This window comes from Epargyreus clarus, unplaced genomic scaffold (assembly GCF_041222505.1).
Source record: "Epargyreus clarus isolate Ecla_fem2 unplaced genomic scaffold, WU_Ecla_fem_2.2 ptg000007l, whole genome shotgun sequence".
In the NCBI taxonomy this organism is placed as follows: Eukaryota; Metazoa; Arthropoda; class Insecta; order Lepidoptera; family Hesperiidae; genus Epargyreus; species Epargyreus clarus.
The window spans coordinates 3,483,891-3,499,974 of record NW_027332215.1 but is presented as its reverse complement, the minus strand read 5'-3'; the positions used below and the strand labels follow the sequence as shown (position 1 = coordinate 3,499,974).

Sequence of the window (16,084 nt, the reverse complement as noted above, 5' to 3'; positions counted from 1 at the left end):
AGTGGTACTTAAAATAATAAACTCTGTTATTTAGCTTATAGCTCTTTCGTTCTATGGTTGCTGGTTAAGTGTTAGTGGTTGAGCTAGGCTGGGTAAGTACAGCGAGAGAATACTGACGAGATATAGAAATAAAGCTAGGTGCTCATTAAGTGACTAACGTTAGATAATAGTAACTAGCGATCGAGTCATAATAGCTTAACATTTTATTGTCTGTGTTGTTTATAAACAATATTATTGTCTTGTTAATTTTTGGGTTAAATTAAACAGATTTGTATAGGTAATAGATATCAGAGATAAATAACTTAAGTTATCTTTGTTGGTATTATGCATAAACAAGAGGAACTGTTGGTCTATTGAGAAGCACACCATTCTCGATCCTCGATTCCGTAAATGCGGTGGTGAGATGAGCTGAGTGAGATGAGTATTGTTAGTGCGAAAATGTGATGAGACGTTCAAGTAGTGTTAGTTGTCATAAAAAGGAAATACCCTTGTTGCTGCAAACCCTATTTTACTTATCAGAGTTGTAAACATAAGATGAGCCATTACAGCCGACATCATATAAAATATTTCAATTTATTTCGGGTGTTAAATTTACCATACTTAATCTTGCAATAGGGCTTGATGGCGTCAGTTTAGGTTTTAAAAAAATGTATGAAGTATTTTGTTAGTTATTCAACAAAGCAGATTTAGTTTAGTTTTCTTGTGGTGGGAATTCTAATACACTTAGTCTAAAATAACATTTTTGCAGTCAGGATACCCTTATATTAGCCGGATATCGAACACACTTGCTCTCTGAGATTTCTTATTTCAGATATATTTGGCAAATAAAGATTGGGGTGTCTCCTGCTAGATGAGGTGATGCACTGGGAGTCGAGTAGAGAAGGGATGTGAACAACCTTAAATCAAGCCGATAGCGCCCATAGGAGAGTCCTGAGATGTTGAAAAGTGGAATAATACGGGCTGAAGAAAGAGGGAGAATAAGATGCTTCACTCGAGAACAAGTGAGATGTCAGAATAAACGCGTCGGAGAGGGTACTGACATGCATGAAGATTTAGTGGCCAAGGACAGTGAGCCTAGATGGAGTGGTACCTATGTACTGGGTAGAGAAATAATTTGCGTGGTCAAAGGCTATTTGAAAATATGTAATTCATCGGAAGTAGATCTATCATATGGAAATGGAGGGACTATTACCAGAGCAAAGAGAGGAGAAGTAATAACTGAGGTGAGGTGAGATGACGTGAGGTGAGGTGAGGCGTCAATTGCGGCGCAATTGTGGTCGGATGGCCGACTGTGGCAGAATGATTTTTAATCTGTGGTGCGGTGAGGCGCGGTGCGGCGTGGCGGGAGAAATTGAGTTTTGGCAGGAAGCTAATTGTCATAATCGTCATTATTATAAAAAATATTTATGAAAATATATCATCTTCCTCTAAATGTTTCTTTTATTGTGATACACTCAAGAAATATAGCATTATACGATACAGAGTTGTCATGAAAGCTTTGGTCCTATATATTCGTTGAAGCGCCTTGATATGACTTAATTGATACTATTTTTTAGTACATTGACACATGTTTAATACTTTATACAATATCAATACATATAATAGTCACATCTCCATGCATAGATGTATTAATATTGGGTTGTTCGGAAAGTAATTTCGTTTTTTCCCGATAGAGGATTTAATTGTATTTTTTCACAGCTAACTTCACACTTAAGTCGCATTGTCGTTATATGTTTTTACAGTTGATATAGCAAGGCTTGTGTGTGAATAAGTTCAATTGATTTTATGCAATAGTTTTTGGTGGGTACCCTTTTAAATATGGAGAGCAATAAGCAGCACTTTCGTCATATTTTACTTTTTTACTATAGAAAAGGTAAAAAATACTGTTCAAGTCAGAAAAAAAATAACTAATGGGTATGGAGAAGATGTGTTGTCAGTACGCCAGTGCACCAAGATGCACCACGTTCTGGTAGGCCGATAAAGGCTTTAGTTAATGCAAACCGGCCAATAACAATACGTGAGATCGGCCAGAGTTTAATTTTATAGAAATAAACCGTTTATGACCACTTGAAAGACCTGGATTTAAGCTTGAAGTTCGATATATGAGTCCCCCCATTTCTCACGATGAAAAATTTGCGTCGTCGCGTTGACGTCTATGATCTGCTCCCGAAACGTCACGAAAATGATCAATTTTTGAAGCGAATAAGTTACTCTACCACCTACTAAATATTCTCCAGATCTGGCGCCTTCAGATTACTATTTTTTCCGATCACTGTAATATTTTTTGGACAGTAAAACCTTTACTTGAAATAAAGAGGTCAAAAATCACCTGCAACAGTTTTTTTAGCACTAATCGAGCAAACAAATTAAGAACGTGGAATCACGCTCCTACCAGAAAGATGGCTGAAGGTGTTGGGCCAAAATGGCCCATATATAAAAAAATATATAATTTTATAAAATATTTATTAATTATACGAAAATTGTCTTTCATTTTCACAAAAATAAACGAAATGACTTTCCGAACAACCCAATACATAGTTAACCATTACCATAACAGTTACAATTGTTGATTCAAACATTCAAAATACATTTACTCCAGTAATTTAGTACGAAATATAAAAATCGAAATATTTTTTCCCACAGAATCTCTTTAAAGAACTTATTATTACAGAATTTATTTAATAAATAATTTTCATTGAGGTAACAATACATAATAATGATTGAGATCCAAGTATTACGTCTTCAAGTAAGTATACTTTATAGCTTATGTGAACATACTGCGTATTATATAAGAATTTCCCATGACTTCTTGCAGTTTCCAAATAGATGATAAAGGAAACTATTAAATAATATAGTGAAGTCGTAGGTAAAAGGTATTGTCATAACAAAAATCATCGCTACGCAATCATCTACCTAAGCGATTAACAATTCGTTCTAGTAGCTGTTATATAAATTGTAATTATTACATGTATTTTACCATGCCTTACACGCTATATGCGATATTTTTGTTGAGTTAAAAATGAAGGAATGTGGAAGGGTATAGTTGCAGCCAACGTTAAGCCAATCTTGATCCTTCGAAAAGTTTTACCGATCGATAAACGCTATTCTATTACAGTTAAAACGTACTTAACTAAATTAATAATTTATCTACTTTTAGATAATTTACATGCATTTACCTAAATCGTGATCCTACGTAGTAGAGTATTTCCATTTTGGAGTTAATTTCAAATAGTAATTATTTGTGACGATGGACCCCATTCGTTTTTATAAATTAAAACAAAAACAAAAATCATTGAAATATTAATACAAATTTGCAGAAGAGATTATCAACCTCCATACTAGTCTCCTCTTTGTCATATTTTAGTTATTTTAAAATCTTATTTCACGGACCATTTAGATCACAACATCTTTGATTTTCATACATAATAAGATTAAAGAAGTTACAATCGTGTTTACTTGTTGAACGAGAATATAATTACGAGTAATGATTAAATACGAGCTACATGCATCATCGGTTACATGCTGTTAGTTACCTATCGATGTCAAATTGTTGACGAGGACTGTTCTAATCTACATGTTTACATTTTCTGGATTCGATTTTTATTTTTTGTCAACCCACGGGTATTTATCCTAATGATGGAATATATGAAATAGTGAAAATCTAGTAAATCCTAATTGTCCACAGCTTCACAATGAGCTATTTAAGAACACTAGACCCCTTTAATACAAGTGGGTTATATCCACATAAGTATACATATTTATAATTAATCGCCGTTATTTATAATTAATCTATCTAATTTTTGCTGAACAGATATCGAAATATATCTAGTAGGCATAAATTGCCAAGTGATTAACTTTGGTAGGCAAATGATTGGGTAATTGACTAAGAATAACAGACTTAATCTGATTCGCGCTGGTTCACCCCGTTTCTTCAGATTGAATGTGAACAGCGGTTGCGTAATGTTTACGGCGAGTCAGGAAGGATACCACCAGCCACCACCAGCGAGCGGCCCGCGTGGGGCTGGTGCAGTCCGCAGTCGGCCCAACGATGTGGTGGTGGAAGGTGCTGCTGTCTTCGCTGGTGCTGGCCGCCTGCGTCGACTCCAGGGTGCTGACCGAGAGGAGGTATCACGATGGATCGCAGGTACGCATTAACATTATTAGTATTAAGTTAAAATATAATAGATTTGTTCCGGATAAAACTAGCGTAGCGTAGTGTTTAATTTAATAAAAATATGAGGTATACACAGTTTTGGGATTAATTAGAAATATGTAGAATTAAGATTTCTATGAATTTTGGTAGCTAAAAATTGGATATAATTATGATTATTATTAATAACAGGCGTAAGTAAATGGGTTTGCAAGTATCTCGCAATGTATTAGGAAATATTTAAAGTTTCCTAATAGTAGAAACTACCTACAGGAAACTTGAAATAGGTATTTAAAATTTTAAACAATATTTCATTGAATTTTCGATGTACCTACTTACTTGATTGGGATAAGCTTTACAAACATTTGCGTACATATATTCTTATCACTGTAAAATGTAAAATTTCTTATGATATGATAGTTTTCTAATATCGAAACTGACATTATGCTTTGCAGTTTGTATGTAGAGGATACCTAACCGTTAATACTTTTACGATACGACTTTTATATTATGGATCTTTTTGCTTAATAGTGAAATTGACAGACAATTGAAACTCTTCAGTCCCAACACATCCCTATTATCACATCACAAATAATTGATTATAGCAATAGTGTACGCGTTAGCGTTAAGCGTATTCTATTTTGGAAGGTACGATAAGGCTAATTCGAGATATTCCATTTTAGTCCACGTCTTACTTCATTATTATTAAATCTGTTTTTTACCTACATCGAAATTTGACAATCTAGTATGAACAAAATGTCAAATGTAGGTAGATCTTATGTAGGTAAATCAATGGATAGATTAAATATCAATAAGGGTTGTTAATCTGTATGTTCATTTGCTGCATTTATTACTTATAAAATGTGACGTAAATTATCACTATGTCGTTGTATGTTCATTATTTAGCGAGCGTGTGGAGATACACTGGATAAGAGGATTCTTATGATTGTATGTAGGTACGTTTTATCCCTTACCAGTCTTTATTATCCATTATTTTCTTAATGTTGGGCCTCCGATTAAAAAGGGTTTTATTCATAGTTTGTAGTAAACAAATCAGGATTAGTAAATAAATTTGATAAGGTTTCCAGAATATTTAGGCAATTAGACCCAATCACGTGTAATGATAATTATTGATAGCGAGTGAAAATAGACTTACAGTGTGGTAGGCTCAATATATACAACGCTACAGAATGACACTTGTGAGACGATGTTTTATGGACTATTACGTGAGTTGCATGTACATACCACAAGCACTCGTATGACATTGTTAGTTAACTATCTGCTACTTTTTAATGGGAATTGGTAACGGTCATGCATCCTTGCACTCATGGACTACGAATTGGACAGAAGCTTACTTGAAGTCGACTACCGGTAATTTTTCAAACCAATATATTAATGCAAAAACTGTTACCCATAAGATGAAAAAGGTGCAGCGTTAACATGTAGGAAGTGGTCGGGTTCAAATTATAAATGGTTGTACACGTATTATTAATAATCAATCTATCAATTCCTTATCCACCGACGATCGAAGTTTCTCAATGTCTAGCATGAAGATTGTAATCTTTGATTAACAAAATATTGGACAAATTAACTATTAACGACGAGAGCACCTTACCATCATTTTTAGTTTCCGGGTGATTTTAGTTGAAGGTATATTAAAAACATATTTTGTATGTGATAATTTAGTTTAATATACATTAATACAATTAATTCCTACCATTTCCACACAAATAAAGAGCGTGGACAAAGGACTTTATTTCCGATATCACATAACATTACGCATGAGTAACACGCAGTCATTTTCGAAGTTTTTCGTGCGCATACAGTTCGTGTTCATTCAAGGAATCGTCGCATGATTTGAGAGTATTAATAACAATTTACCAGACCCGTATCGCATGAACGTAAAACCGAATCATGAGTTAATTAGATAGACCACTTCCCTATTTTCAATTAATTATTAAGTTGACAACATAATAACCGCAGAGTAAGTTATATTTTCTTTTCGCGGAAATCATGAGAATCGGATCTCGACGGATTGCATGCATAAACGCTTATTGCTTTAACGCATATTCTACATATTTATATTTTACATAGTTCACTTCATAAGTTAAAAAAAACTCGTTAGTGTGATCATTGTACATTACGCATTTTAATTAAGATACATATCTGTAGGTTAAACACCCCATCCAATTTGACGACAGTCAAATCGACAGTACCTACACCACAAATTAAAAATTCTTTTTTAAGTATATTAATCAACATTTATTGAAATCAAAGAATTAGATGAACGAAACATAACGCCTCGCTCGTGCGCTCGCGGGATTTGTGTAGGTATTTTACTTACCCTTAGGTACTTAAAATAATTTTATAAGATAACCTTATTTTTCCGCGGCACACCAACTAATGATCACGGTATACCAGTGTGCCGCGAACACACTTTGCGGAACACTGGTCTAAGGTGTACAGTGATCTTATAATTCCTACATTATGTACTAAAAAGTAGAAAAACATCCGGTAGACTTCTCGAGGCTTCCACAAAATATAAACTAGAACATATTAATTATATTTTTCAAAAAATTAAATGTCAATAAACAAATAATTACCTAATTGTATGGCGATGTTAAAAATTAAGTAGGTAATACTTATTATGATTTAGATATTATGGATCAAAGATTATCGTACAATTTGCCTATTGGTAAATATCAAATCAACACTGTATTTCGCGCATTATTTTTCACACTTTTTTACATTAGAGGAATTCCATTGCATGCCGTGCTCTTCGTACGTCACATGGAAAAGCGATACCTTCTAAGAGCCATAGATGCCTTAATTAGTATGCAGTCCATCTGATATTAAGTGGAAACTAACGCCATGTCTCGCAAATAATAGAAGTAGTGTTGGTACATCTCTCCGATCGAACTACGTGAACTAAGGGTTCTACCACGTTTAGGATATAGGTAATGTCATCATAAATTCACGTGGGTGCGCCGGTAGGTAGATCTACAATTGTATTTTGATTTAAATAATTTAACCAATATTTTTAAAAATAGTCTATATATGTGTATAGATATATGTATGTATATTGTATATATAGTATATATTTATTATTATGTTTTTGTATATATTTGTTTCCTCTGGATTTACCAGGATTTATGAAGTAACACGGGCTCAGCCAAGTGTTAATTTAGGTTAATAGTGTCGGGTGTGGTGTGTGTAATGTTATGTAAGGTGTCATTATCACTGTCTAATTGAAGAAATTTTCTGACTATTCGACATGTATTCAGTATTGCCGCTTTTTGTAACGCAAGATAAGTGAATTTTGGGAGATCTATTGCTTTAAGGCTGTGGAATAGTTGTTTTGGGATAACTCCGGTAGTCGAAACAACTATAGGGACTATAGTAACACTATTCATTTTCCATAATTTCTTTATTTCAACCTGTAATTCTGTATATTTTCTTATCTTTTCTACTATTGTTGACTGTAAATTATTTGTGTTAGGTACGGCAATATCTATTATGTATGTATGTTTATTTTTCTTGTCTACGAGAGTGATGTCAGGTCTGTTGTTATATATTGTATGGTCTGTAAGAACGGTGCGATCGTAGTATAATTTGTGAGTAGTGTTTTCTAATATTGCAGGAGGAGTATAAGTGTAGTATGGAGTATGTGGATTTTTATTAAGATTATATTTCATAGCAAGTTTTTGATGTATGATGTTTGTAAGTTGATTGTGTCTGTGAGTGTAGTCCTTTTGTGTTAATGTTACGTAAGCACCTGTTAGGTTAGGTTAGGTTAGTATTATTGATATATATTTTTTGCACACTAATTTTGCCTTTCGCATGCACATTCCTGTCCCAGGGTTGAAGAAATTCCATTCTGAAATAAGCAATCCTTTGTACCTTATTTCTATGACTTCTGTATTGTATGATTTATTTTGTGTACAAAAACTTATTAAATAAATAAATAAATAAAATAGTTAAAAGAATTAAATGAATAAGCGTTAATGTCACCATAGAAATTATAACAACTAAGCAAAATACCGAATAGTTCAGAGCACCACCGTGCCGTGCCCACTATTGGACTACTACGACATTACTTCTGATCTGTTGACAGTTGCGCGCCCCTTTTTTATACCATGGTTCAGGTAAGTCAATTATTAAGTACGGAGCGGTAGTTCGAAATGAATATCATGTTAATTTAAAAACTGAATATCTTCTAATTTATAAAATTCTCGTGTCACAGTTTTCGTTGCCATACTCCTCCGAAACGGCTTGACCGATTTTGATGAATTTTTTTGTGCTTATCCGGTATCTATGAGAATCGGCCAACATCTATTTTTCATCCCCCTAAATGTTAGGGGTAGTACAACCCTATTTTTTTTTTATTTATATGGCAATACAACGTTTGCTGGGTCAGCTAGTTTATATATAAATTGAAGCATTCTCCCACATTCAATATGTATATCATCGTTGGAGTGTTCTTCAAATCTCGCGTCGGACTGATCGTACCGATTAGCGTCGTGAAGTCTGCGTGATACGGGTACTTATCCGCTACTTTAACATGCAATGCGCAGCGAAGGTGTGCAGCGAATTGTATCAGCTGTGGCGAATTATCAAATTATTCTTTCACTTAATTGCAGTGCGTACCTGTTGCGATGATATCTTATGCTGGTATTGTTTATGATATTTTAAATACACTTAGGGTACAAAATGACAATATCTATAAACTGTATCCTAAATCGTATTTAGCTAAATGTGTATAATGAAAAGATTCTTTTAAAATACTGATATGATTTGTAAATGAATACAATGTGTGCACTTCATATCATGTCTTGGTTCTTATTATAGATGGTTTTGAATAATTTCAATCAATCTTTGAATGTAAAATACCATACCAAGCTCAACTACAGTTTTCTTCTTTCCGATATTTTGTATTAAATGTTAGATAATCTTTTTCTTATTTTAATTTCAGGTCAGCTGCGTTGACTACCCGGATTCTAGAGTTTACGATGGAGGTAAATTTTAATAGGCGCAATTTATCACTTTATGTTACAATATATGTTACAAGTATCTATATAAGTGTCTATGATTCCCTTAATATAAATCACACAAATGAAAAGAAATGCTTTTTGTTTGCAATTTGATCATTAATAAAACTTTTGTTTTTTGTGATAGCTTGGACTATCGCATTAATATGTCTATAATTCCCTATTTCACAGGTTGGCGACACAGAGACATAAGATCCATGCTGGAAGCGACTACGCCGAAATACCGCACCGGTCTATTTCCCATGCACGTAATTTCGCGACGGTTTGACAGATACTTTCCGAAAGACATCGATCTGGTGAAGGAACACGCCAAGCTGGTGCAAGACATCAACAGCTTGAAGCAAGTCGTGTTTGTCGCACCGTTTGCCGAAGAGAGCAGGGACTACGACGATTCCATCTTCCCGGAAATCATCGAGACGTACACGACCACTACGCCTCGACCCACCACGAGTAGATCGCCGAAGCCTACGAAGGGCATACCGATAATATTACTCGGAGGTGCCAGCCAGCGACCAGTGGTCCGAAGTCAGCCAATCAAGTTCCCCAAGCAAGTGATTAATCTAGTGGGAACATCAGTGACTCCTCTATCTAAACATCCGTATCCTTTCGTGATGCAAGCGTCTTCCCGACAGCCAGTAAAGATTTGCGTCACGGCGCCGCCCCTCGTGCACACAACCACGCGTCGCCCCAGTCTCTGGGAACGGCTCATCAACTCAATCATACCCAGGAGCATAATAGGAGCCAGCCGACCTAATTTGCTACCTACCTAGCTACAATCAGCCTTTGATCAGTCAACGTAAGACCCCGTAATTGTAGGATCGTGTAACGTGCAATTGTAAATAATTTTCCCACTGTTTTTAAAGTGATGCGCAGATTTCCCTGTAGAGTACTTCGTATTACATGGAGTTGAACTTATGGGATTTAGCAGGGGTAGAAGATTACATTGAGATATCGCAGATTTTCTCGGTAAAATTAATGTAAACGAAATCTAACTTTTCAGTTATTTCTGTCATCGGCTTTATAATTTATGGAATAAATAAAATATGTACCTATGTAAATTATATAATTAAGTCGTTTGTTAATAGTAAGTAGTTTTATTGCACTCTATTTATTATCTATAAAAGTTATTATTTCGGATTTGATATTTTGGTGATAAGATCTTTTATATTATTGTATCTGAAAATTTTCGTCATGCATCTTAAAATATTACTTATACCTGGAATCAAACAAGTTCCTGAAATGATCACTGCCACCAATAGACAGTCGTAACCACAGCATAGAACAACAACAAATAACAATAAATAAATAAAATATTCATGATGCGTGGTATAAAATCGTAAACTAAGTTGAAACGCCTTCTAAAGTTCTTTACAGCACTTTATAGCAGCTCATCAATACCTGCTAAAGGAGAGTACCACCATCTCCGCACTTGATTACCTATATTACAAGTAGTTGAAAGAACAAATAAGTATAAACGAATAGAACTCCAATGCGTGTGAGCTCTCGCGTGTCTCGTATAATTACAATGCGTCTGTATTGTCTACTTTTTGCCATCCAAATGGAAAAGTTGAATGTCTCGAGCGTTATGTGTTATGATGGAACAATATTTCAATATGGCGAACGGTTACGTGTGTAATTTAATTCTCTATGACGCTGAATTCTTTCACGGCAGACTATTGCCGCGCAAATGTTCTGCATTCTGTTATTTTGTATATCCAGTGCACTATAGTGATTTATTGCTCATTTGCGTATCATTGCGTTGGTTTAATAAGCAGTTTTTATTCATGAAAACTGTACTCATCCTGGTTATTTAAATGGAAATTATAGACAGCGGTATTTACCATATGTAATGTATAAATCATGTTTGTAGCTATTTGTAAAAACTAAATAGCTATTTGTAACTTTAAATTAAATCATTACATTATCAATATACTTATATAATCTCTGATGCATTAGTTCTGTGGTAGACTCATTAATCCTACACGTATCTGCAGTGAAGGGCGGAATATTCTTCTAGCAAAATTTAGGCAATATTCTGCTAAATCTTAATGATTTTATTAACATTTCAACACAAGATGACCGGCTGGTGACGATCTTGGTGTTGTTTCATCATTTATCTATGTTTATGATCAGTTTATTATAGATGTCGTAATTTTGTACATTGATTTTTATAATTACCATTATTTTCTGTAATTTACTATAGTTAAGTAGATAATAACGTAGTGATAATGTGATTACCAATAAATTATTTGTTATTCCATAATAGAGACTGAAATAAATATTTGATGTCGTTCACAATTGTATTAATAATCGATTAATTACACAAAAGTAATTGTTATATAATATGTTTAAATGACAACATACATAGTTATTAGTTACCTATGTTTTTAATTGCATGCTCTAGTTGCTTGTTGGTAACTCGCCACTACGTCTCAGTAGCACTCAGTTATTATTATAATTTTATTGGTGAATATCTGACTGACTTGGATATTTACTTTTTCCCGCACACTAAAGTATCTATTTATAAAATATCAATAATTTGAGCAACTAATGCGCTTTAGCACTAACATTTCAAAATTACCTATTTTGCGCTGCTTACGGTTTTTGTATGATCTTGTAATGGAAAAAGAGCTCGTTGTCCGTCTGATTGTAATCGGCGATGGCCCATCAAGTTTGGATGGCTTAAATCACAAACAAATACAGATCTATGGCTTAGGTATTTGAGCAATGAAACAAAATATATTTGTACTTACTAATATGTCAGCATTACTATAAACAATATAAAATGGAAGAACTTCTGAATAAATGAGTGGTAGTGGTGGTAGCAGCCGTTGACGACATCGAACTCTGACGAACGGTGAAAGTGCGTTTTTTGTAGATTCTTCAATAAAGTCACATCTATTGTGTGTCTCGTAGTTTTTGCCAACTAACGAGATCGACTTGATACTCGTGACCTTTTGGTGCTGTCAGAACTTTGGAATTAATTTAATTTTATGTGGTTATAGGATACGTTTGTATCTTGCTGCATGCTGCTACTCAGAATTACGACCCGCGTGGCGCAGTGGTCATCATATCGGCCAGAGGGACCCGGGTTCGATCCCCGGCCAGATAGACATCTAAATGATGAATTTAAATTAGTGTTTTTGGGTCTGGGTGTTTATGTATTTGTCTGTGTGTGTCCATGGCACCCACGACAGGGAATCCTAGTGTGGGGCTGTGAGTGTAGAAAGCGTTTTTTTTGCTGAGTTTTGGTTTGAATCTTATAAGGTAGCTTAGTTCTCAAGGGTAGGTAAATCTTCTGTGGAGACTTGGTACCTACTATACTATGTATTAATCTTGGCATTAAATCATCATTAGAATAATAAAAATCAAATCGACTAACTTTGTTACTAATAAATAATAATCCAATATCGACATACGTGACAATTTTTATACTTTATACTATATACTAATACTATATACTTTATACTAGGAGGTGACAAAAATTGCCAAAAAGAGGATTGGCGTCAGCAGAGGTGACAAAATGCGGTGAGGTGCGGCAAGACAAAATTAGCAATATATGCGTAATCCATACGAAAAGTCCTGTAGGCACAACTTGTATACATACATCAAATCAATTTGTCATTGTCAATACTTGGCCGGGCAGTGTCACCTCTAATCGAGTACTTCGCACTCGAGTCATTCAATAAATTCACTTCTTGGCCTGTTCTGAGCCTGGCTCAACAAACTAGTTAAAGAAAATACTAGTGCATTTACATACGCGGTGCTGCATAGTTTATCCTACGTAGTACGTATCAGAAACATGCATATTATGACGTTCTATAAAACTGTTCATATAGTGTCACTTAAGCCGTTAGTGATAATCAATATTAACCGATTTCTACATATTTTTCGGCAATTGTTCACGAGGGGGAAATTTTCAAAATGTACCCGGCAACGTGGGAGTGACGCCAGGTTATGTGAGATTTTTACCTCACTAAAACCCCCCGGTGGTCGTCGTCAACGCTTGTTGGAGAACTCGGCGATCTCTGACGGAACACAACCAGAGTCCTACAACCGCGATGTCCCGATCGGGCTCTGCCCTGGGGGAGCAGATTACGCTCCTTCTCAACCATCTGGTGTTTACGACGGTATGCGACCATATATATCGCGGTCCTTCCTAAGGTAGTTTGCTGGAAGGTTAGAGTTCCCACTCTTGCTGAATTAAAAATTAATTAAAGAAACCTTTTCACAACAAATTTCATCAAAATCAGTCCAGTTGCTTAGGAGGAGTTCAGTGACATACACACAAATATATATATAAAGTTAATATAACATGTAATAGGCGTGTATGCAGTCCACCTGATGGTAAGCGGCTACTGCCCCCTGCCCCATGGACATCCATATCAATCCCAGATAAGACTAGATTCCTACCTGAGTTCGGCCAAAGATGCCATCCGTGATGCACCGCTATCCTTGAGGACTAAGTTGGAATGCTTAAGAAAAGTATGTCTCCCTTATCATACTTAACGCTGCTGTTATAAGGCATAAACAAGTATAGCAGCGGTACCGACGGACACGAACTATAGTGGGTTTTGCCATCTTCAACTTAGGTTTGGAAGACACAAATTCATACTAAACCTATCGCTTACTATACTCTCGACTTTGAATAGGACATGTGCGAAAATTAATATCTTTAAAATAAAACCATGTTAACCATTATTAAGATTTATTTTATTTAAAAACATAACAATATTTAAAAACGTAAAAAATATAAAAACAGAAATACCAGTGCACACTATCATTAATAATATAATCATTTTTTTGTATTGTATCTTAACCATCGCAAATTTCGTTTTATTTTTACTATTAAAAAGTAAAAATAAAACGAAATATCACCGACTTTACACTTTATTGCTAGTTTTTAATATAAAAAAGGACATGACACAATAGTAGCACGAATACAAATTGTTCAAAACTAGCTTGTTCGTATAACAAAACTGAACTCAGTTGCATTGTATCGTTTTCTGCGTGAGATGTCCTACTTTACGAATTAAGGCAATTCTTCCAGTAGTAGCTACGTAATTTAATATACATATCGCGCAGATGATTTGGTGTTATCAATATAACGCATTTCACAATTAAAGGCACGTTGGAGAGGACAACAGATCTTGTTATCAATATTAAGTCTATCGAATGTTTTGCCTATCAGAGATCGAGGTATTTGACAATTTTTCAGTAGATTGTTGTGAAATTTGACTTTTGGTAGTTAAAAGTTGGATAGATCGATTATTAATAACGGATGATCGAGGCAATGGTCGACTAAGGATCGTTGTACCTTGATATCGGGATTCTCCTCACTGTGGCTTAAGTTTCACTAATTATGTTTATTTGTAACATTATTGATTGTGATTGACACATTGTGAAATTTTGTACCTACAATAAGTTGAAGCGTTTGCAACAGCGTGTGTTGGTGGTATAAAATACTGTGATTCTCACATTGATTCTCTTCTCACAGAAATTGTACATAATACAATAAAACTATTTCTTGATCCAATTTATTATTCCTGCGCAAAATACAAGTCTAGTGTTCTTTATCTTTTTTATGCTAATGCATAGAGCCAGTGACTATATAAATTGGCACTTATATTATTATAAAAATAACACATCGTGAAAATAACATAAAACAATTAATTAAAATAATACTATAATTACATAATTTGAATATATTTCTAACATACGAGACTGCAACTAGAGGTTAAAAGGAGTAGATCAACAACTGCGGCTGGTTGCAGTTTTATTTTTCTATTAAATATAGAAATAGTACATTAAATATAGTATTTACCTATCTTCGTGTAGGGTTCTGGGTGTGTGATACCATTCAATTAACATATTTGTATAAAAATCTTTTAAAAAATTTGAGATCCTCAGAGCGACACTTTTTTTAAAAACTGACAGATTTCAAATGCAATTATAACATTTATAATTAATTATCTACTAATTGAGGACGTTAGGGTGACATATACACTTTTTCTTTTTTTTTCAGGAAATGAGAAAAATGTTAAATGGCTGTGCACATGGAATATAGATTAATTTTCTTCTTTAGGGCCAGTAACAGTTCAATAAGACTAAAGGATGTATTAATTTATGCTAAAATATATTGATAAATATACCAAATATCTAAGAAAAATAATTTAAATGTCACCATTTGATTCAATCAGTACTAATTCAATATATAATATTTTATAATAAAATGTCACCTTATGAAACTGACTATCAGTAAAATGTTACCTTTTGATGCTAAACATTACAGGATTATGGAAAAAAAGATATAGTTATTTAATTTAAATATATTAATGTTAAACCTTGTTAAACACATAATTCTCCATTGTCTCAAATGACACGTTTTGGTTCAAAACTCTCAACTACTATTTTAAACTGATGTAAATGTTACTGTTGTTCTCTTTAAAGAAGTCTCTATTGAATCAAAGATGTTCGGAAATTGATAAAAATCATAATTTTGAGCCCGATAAAAAAAACTTTGTTGATTGTTGATTGTTGTTGATTGTTGCGTGAATGTTACCTTTTGTTCCTAACCTCCTCAATTTACGAGAATAACTACACTTTCCAATTTTTATTAATAATACAAGATAAGAATTTTTCATCGAGCACGAAAGGATTTACGGTAGCGGTATACCATATACATTATACACAATTATTATTAGCATTCTAGAATCTAGACGGTTCTAGCAACGACAGGACTGTCAAAGTATCAAACAACTTTATTAAATTAAATTGTAATATAGGGTTGTCAACTATAACTTTAAATGCATGTTCGTTATTTTGTATCTATATTTAATGAATTATTGGAATAAACGATGCAGGCGTAAAGCCGTACATCCTTGCA

At 34.1% G+C, this 16,084-nt stretch overlaps 1 protein-coding gene across 1 annotated transcript; it reads left to right on the top strand.

Annotated features, from left to right (window-relative positions):
• The first annotated feature begins 3,999 nt into the window (after window positions 1–3,999).
• Window positions 4,000–10,282, top strand: LOC140743252 (uncharacterized). The gene is made up of 3 exons (XM_073074384.1): window positions 4,000–4,144; window positions 9,123–9,165; window positions 9,370–10,282. The coding sequence occupies exons 1-3, from the start codon at window positions 4,049–4,051 to the stop codon at window positions 9,966–9,968; spliced, it is 738 nt and encodes a 245-aa protein (XP_072930485.1). The 5' UTR covers window positions 4,000–4,048; the 3' UTR covers window positions 9,969–10,282.
• Window positions 10,283–16,084: the final 5,802 nt, after the last annotated feature.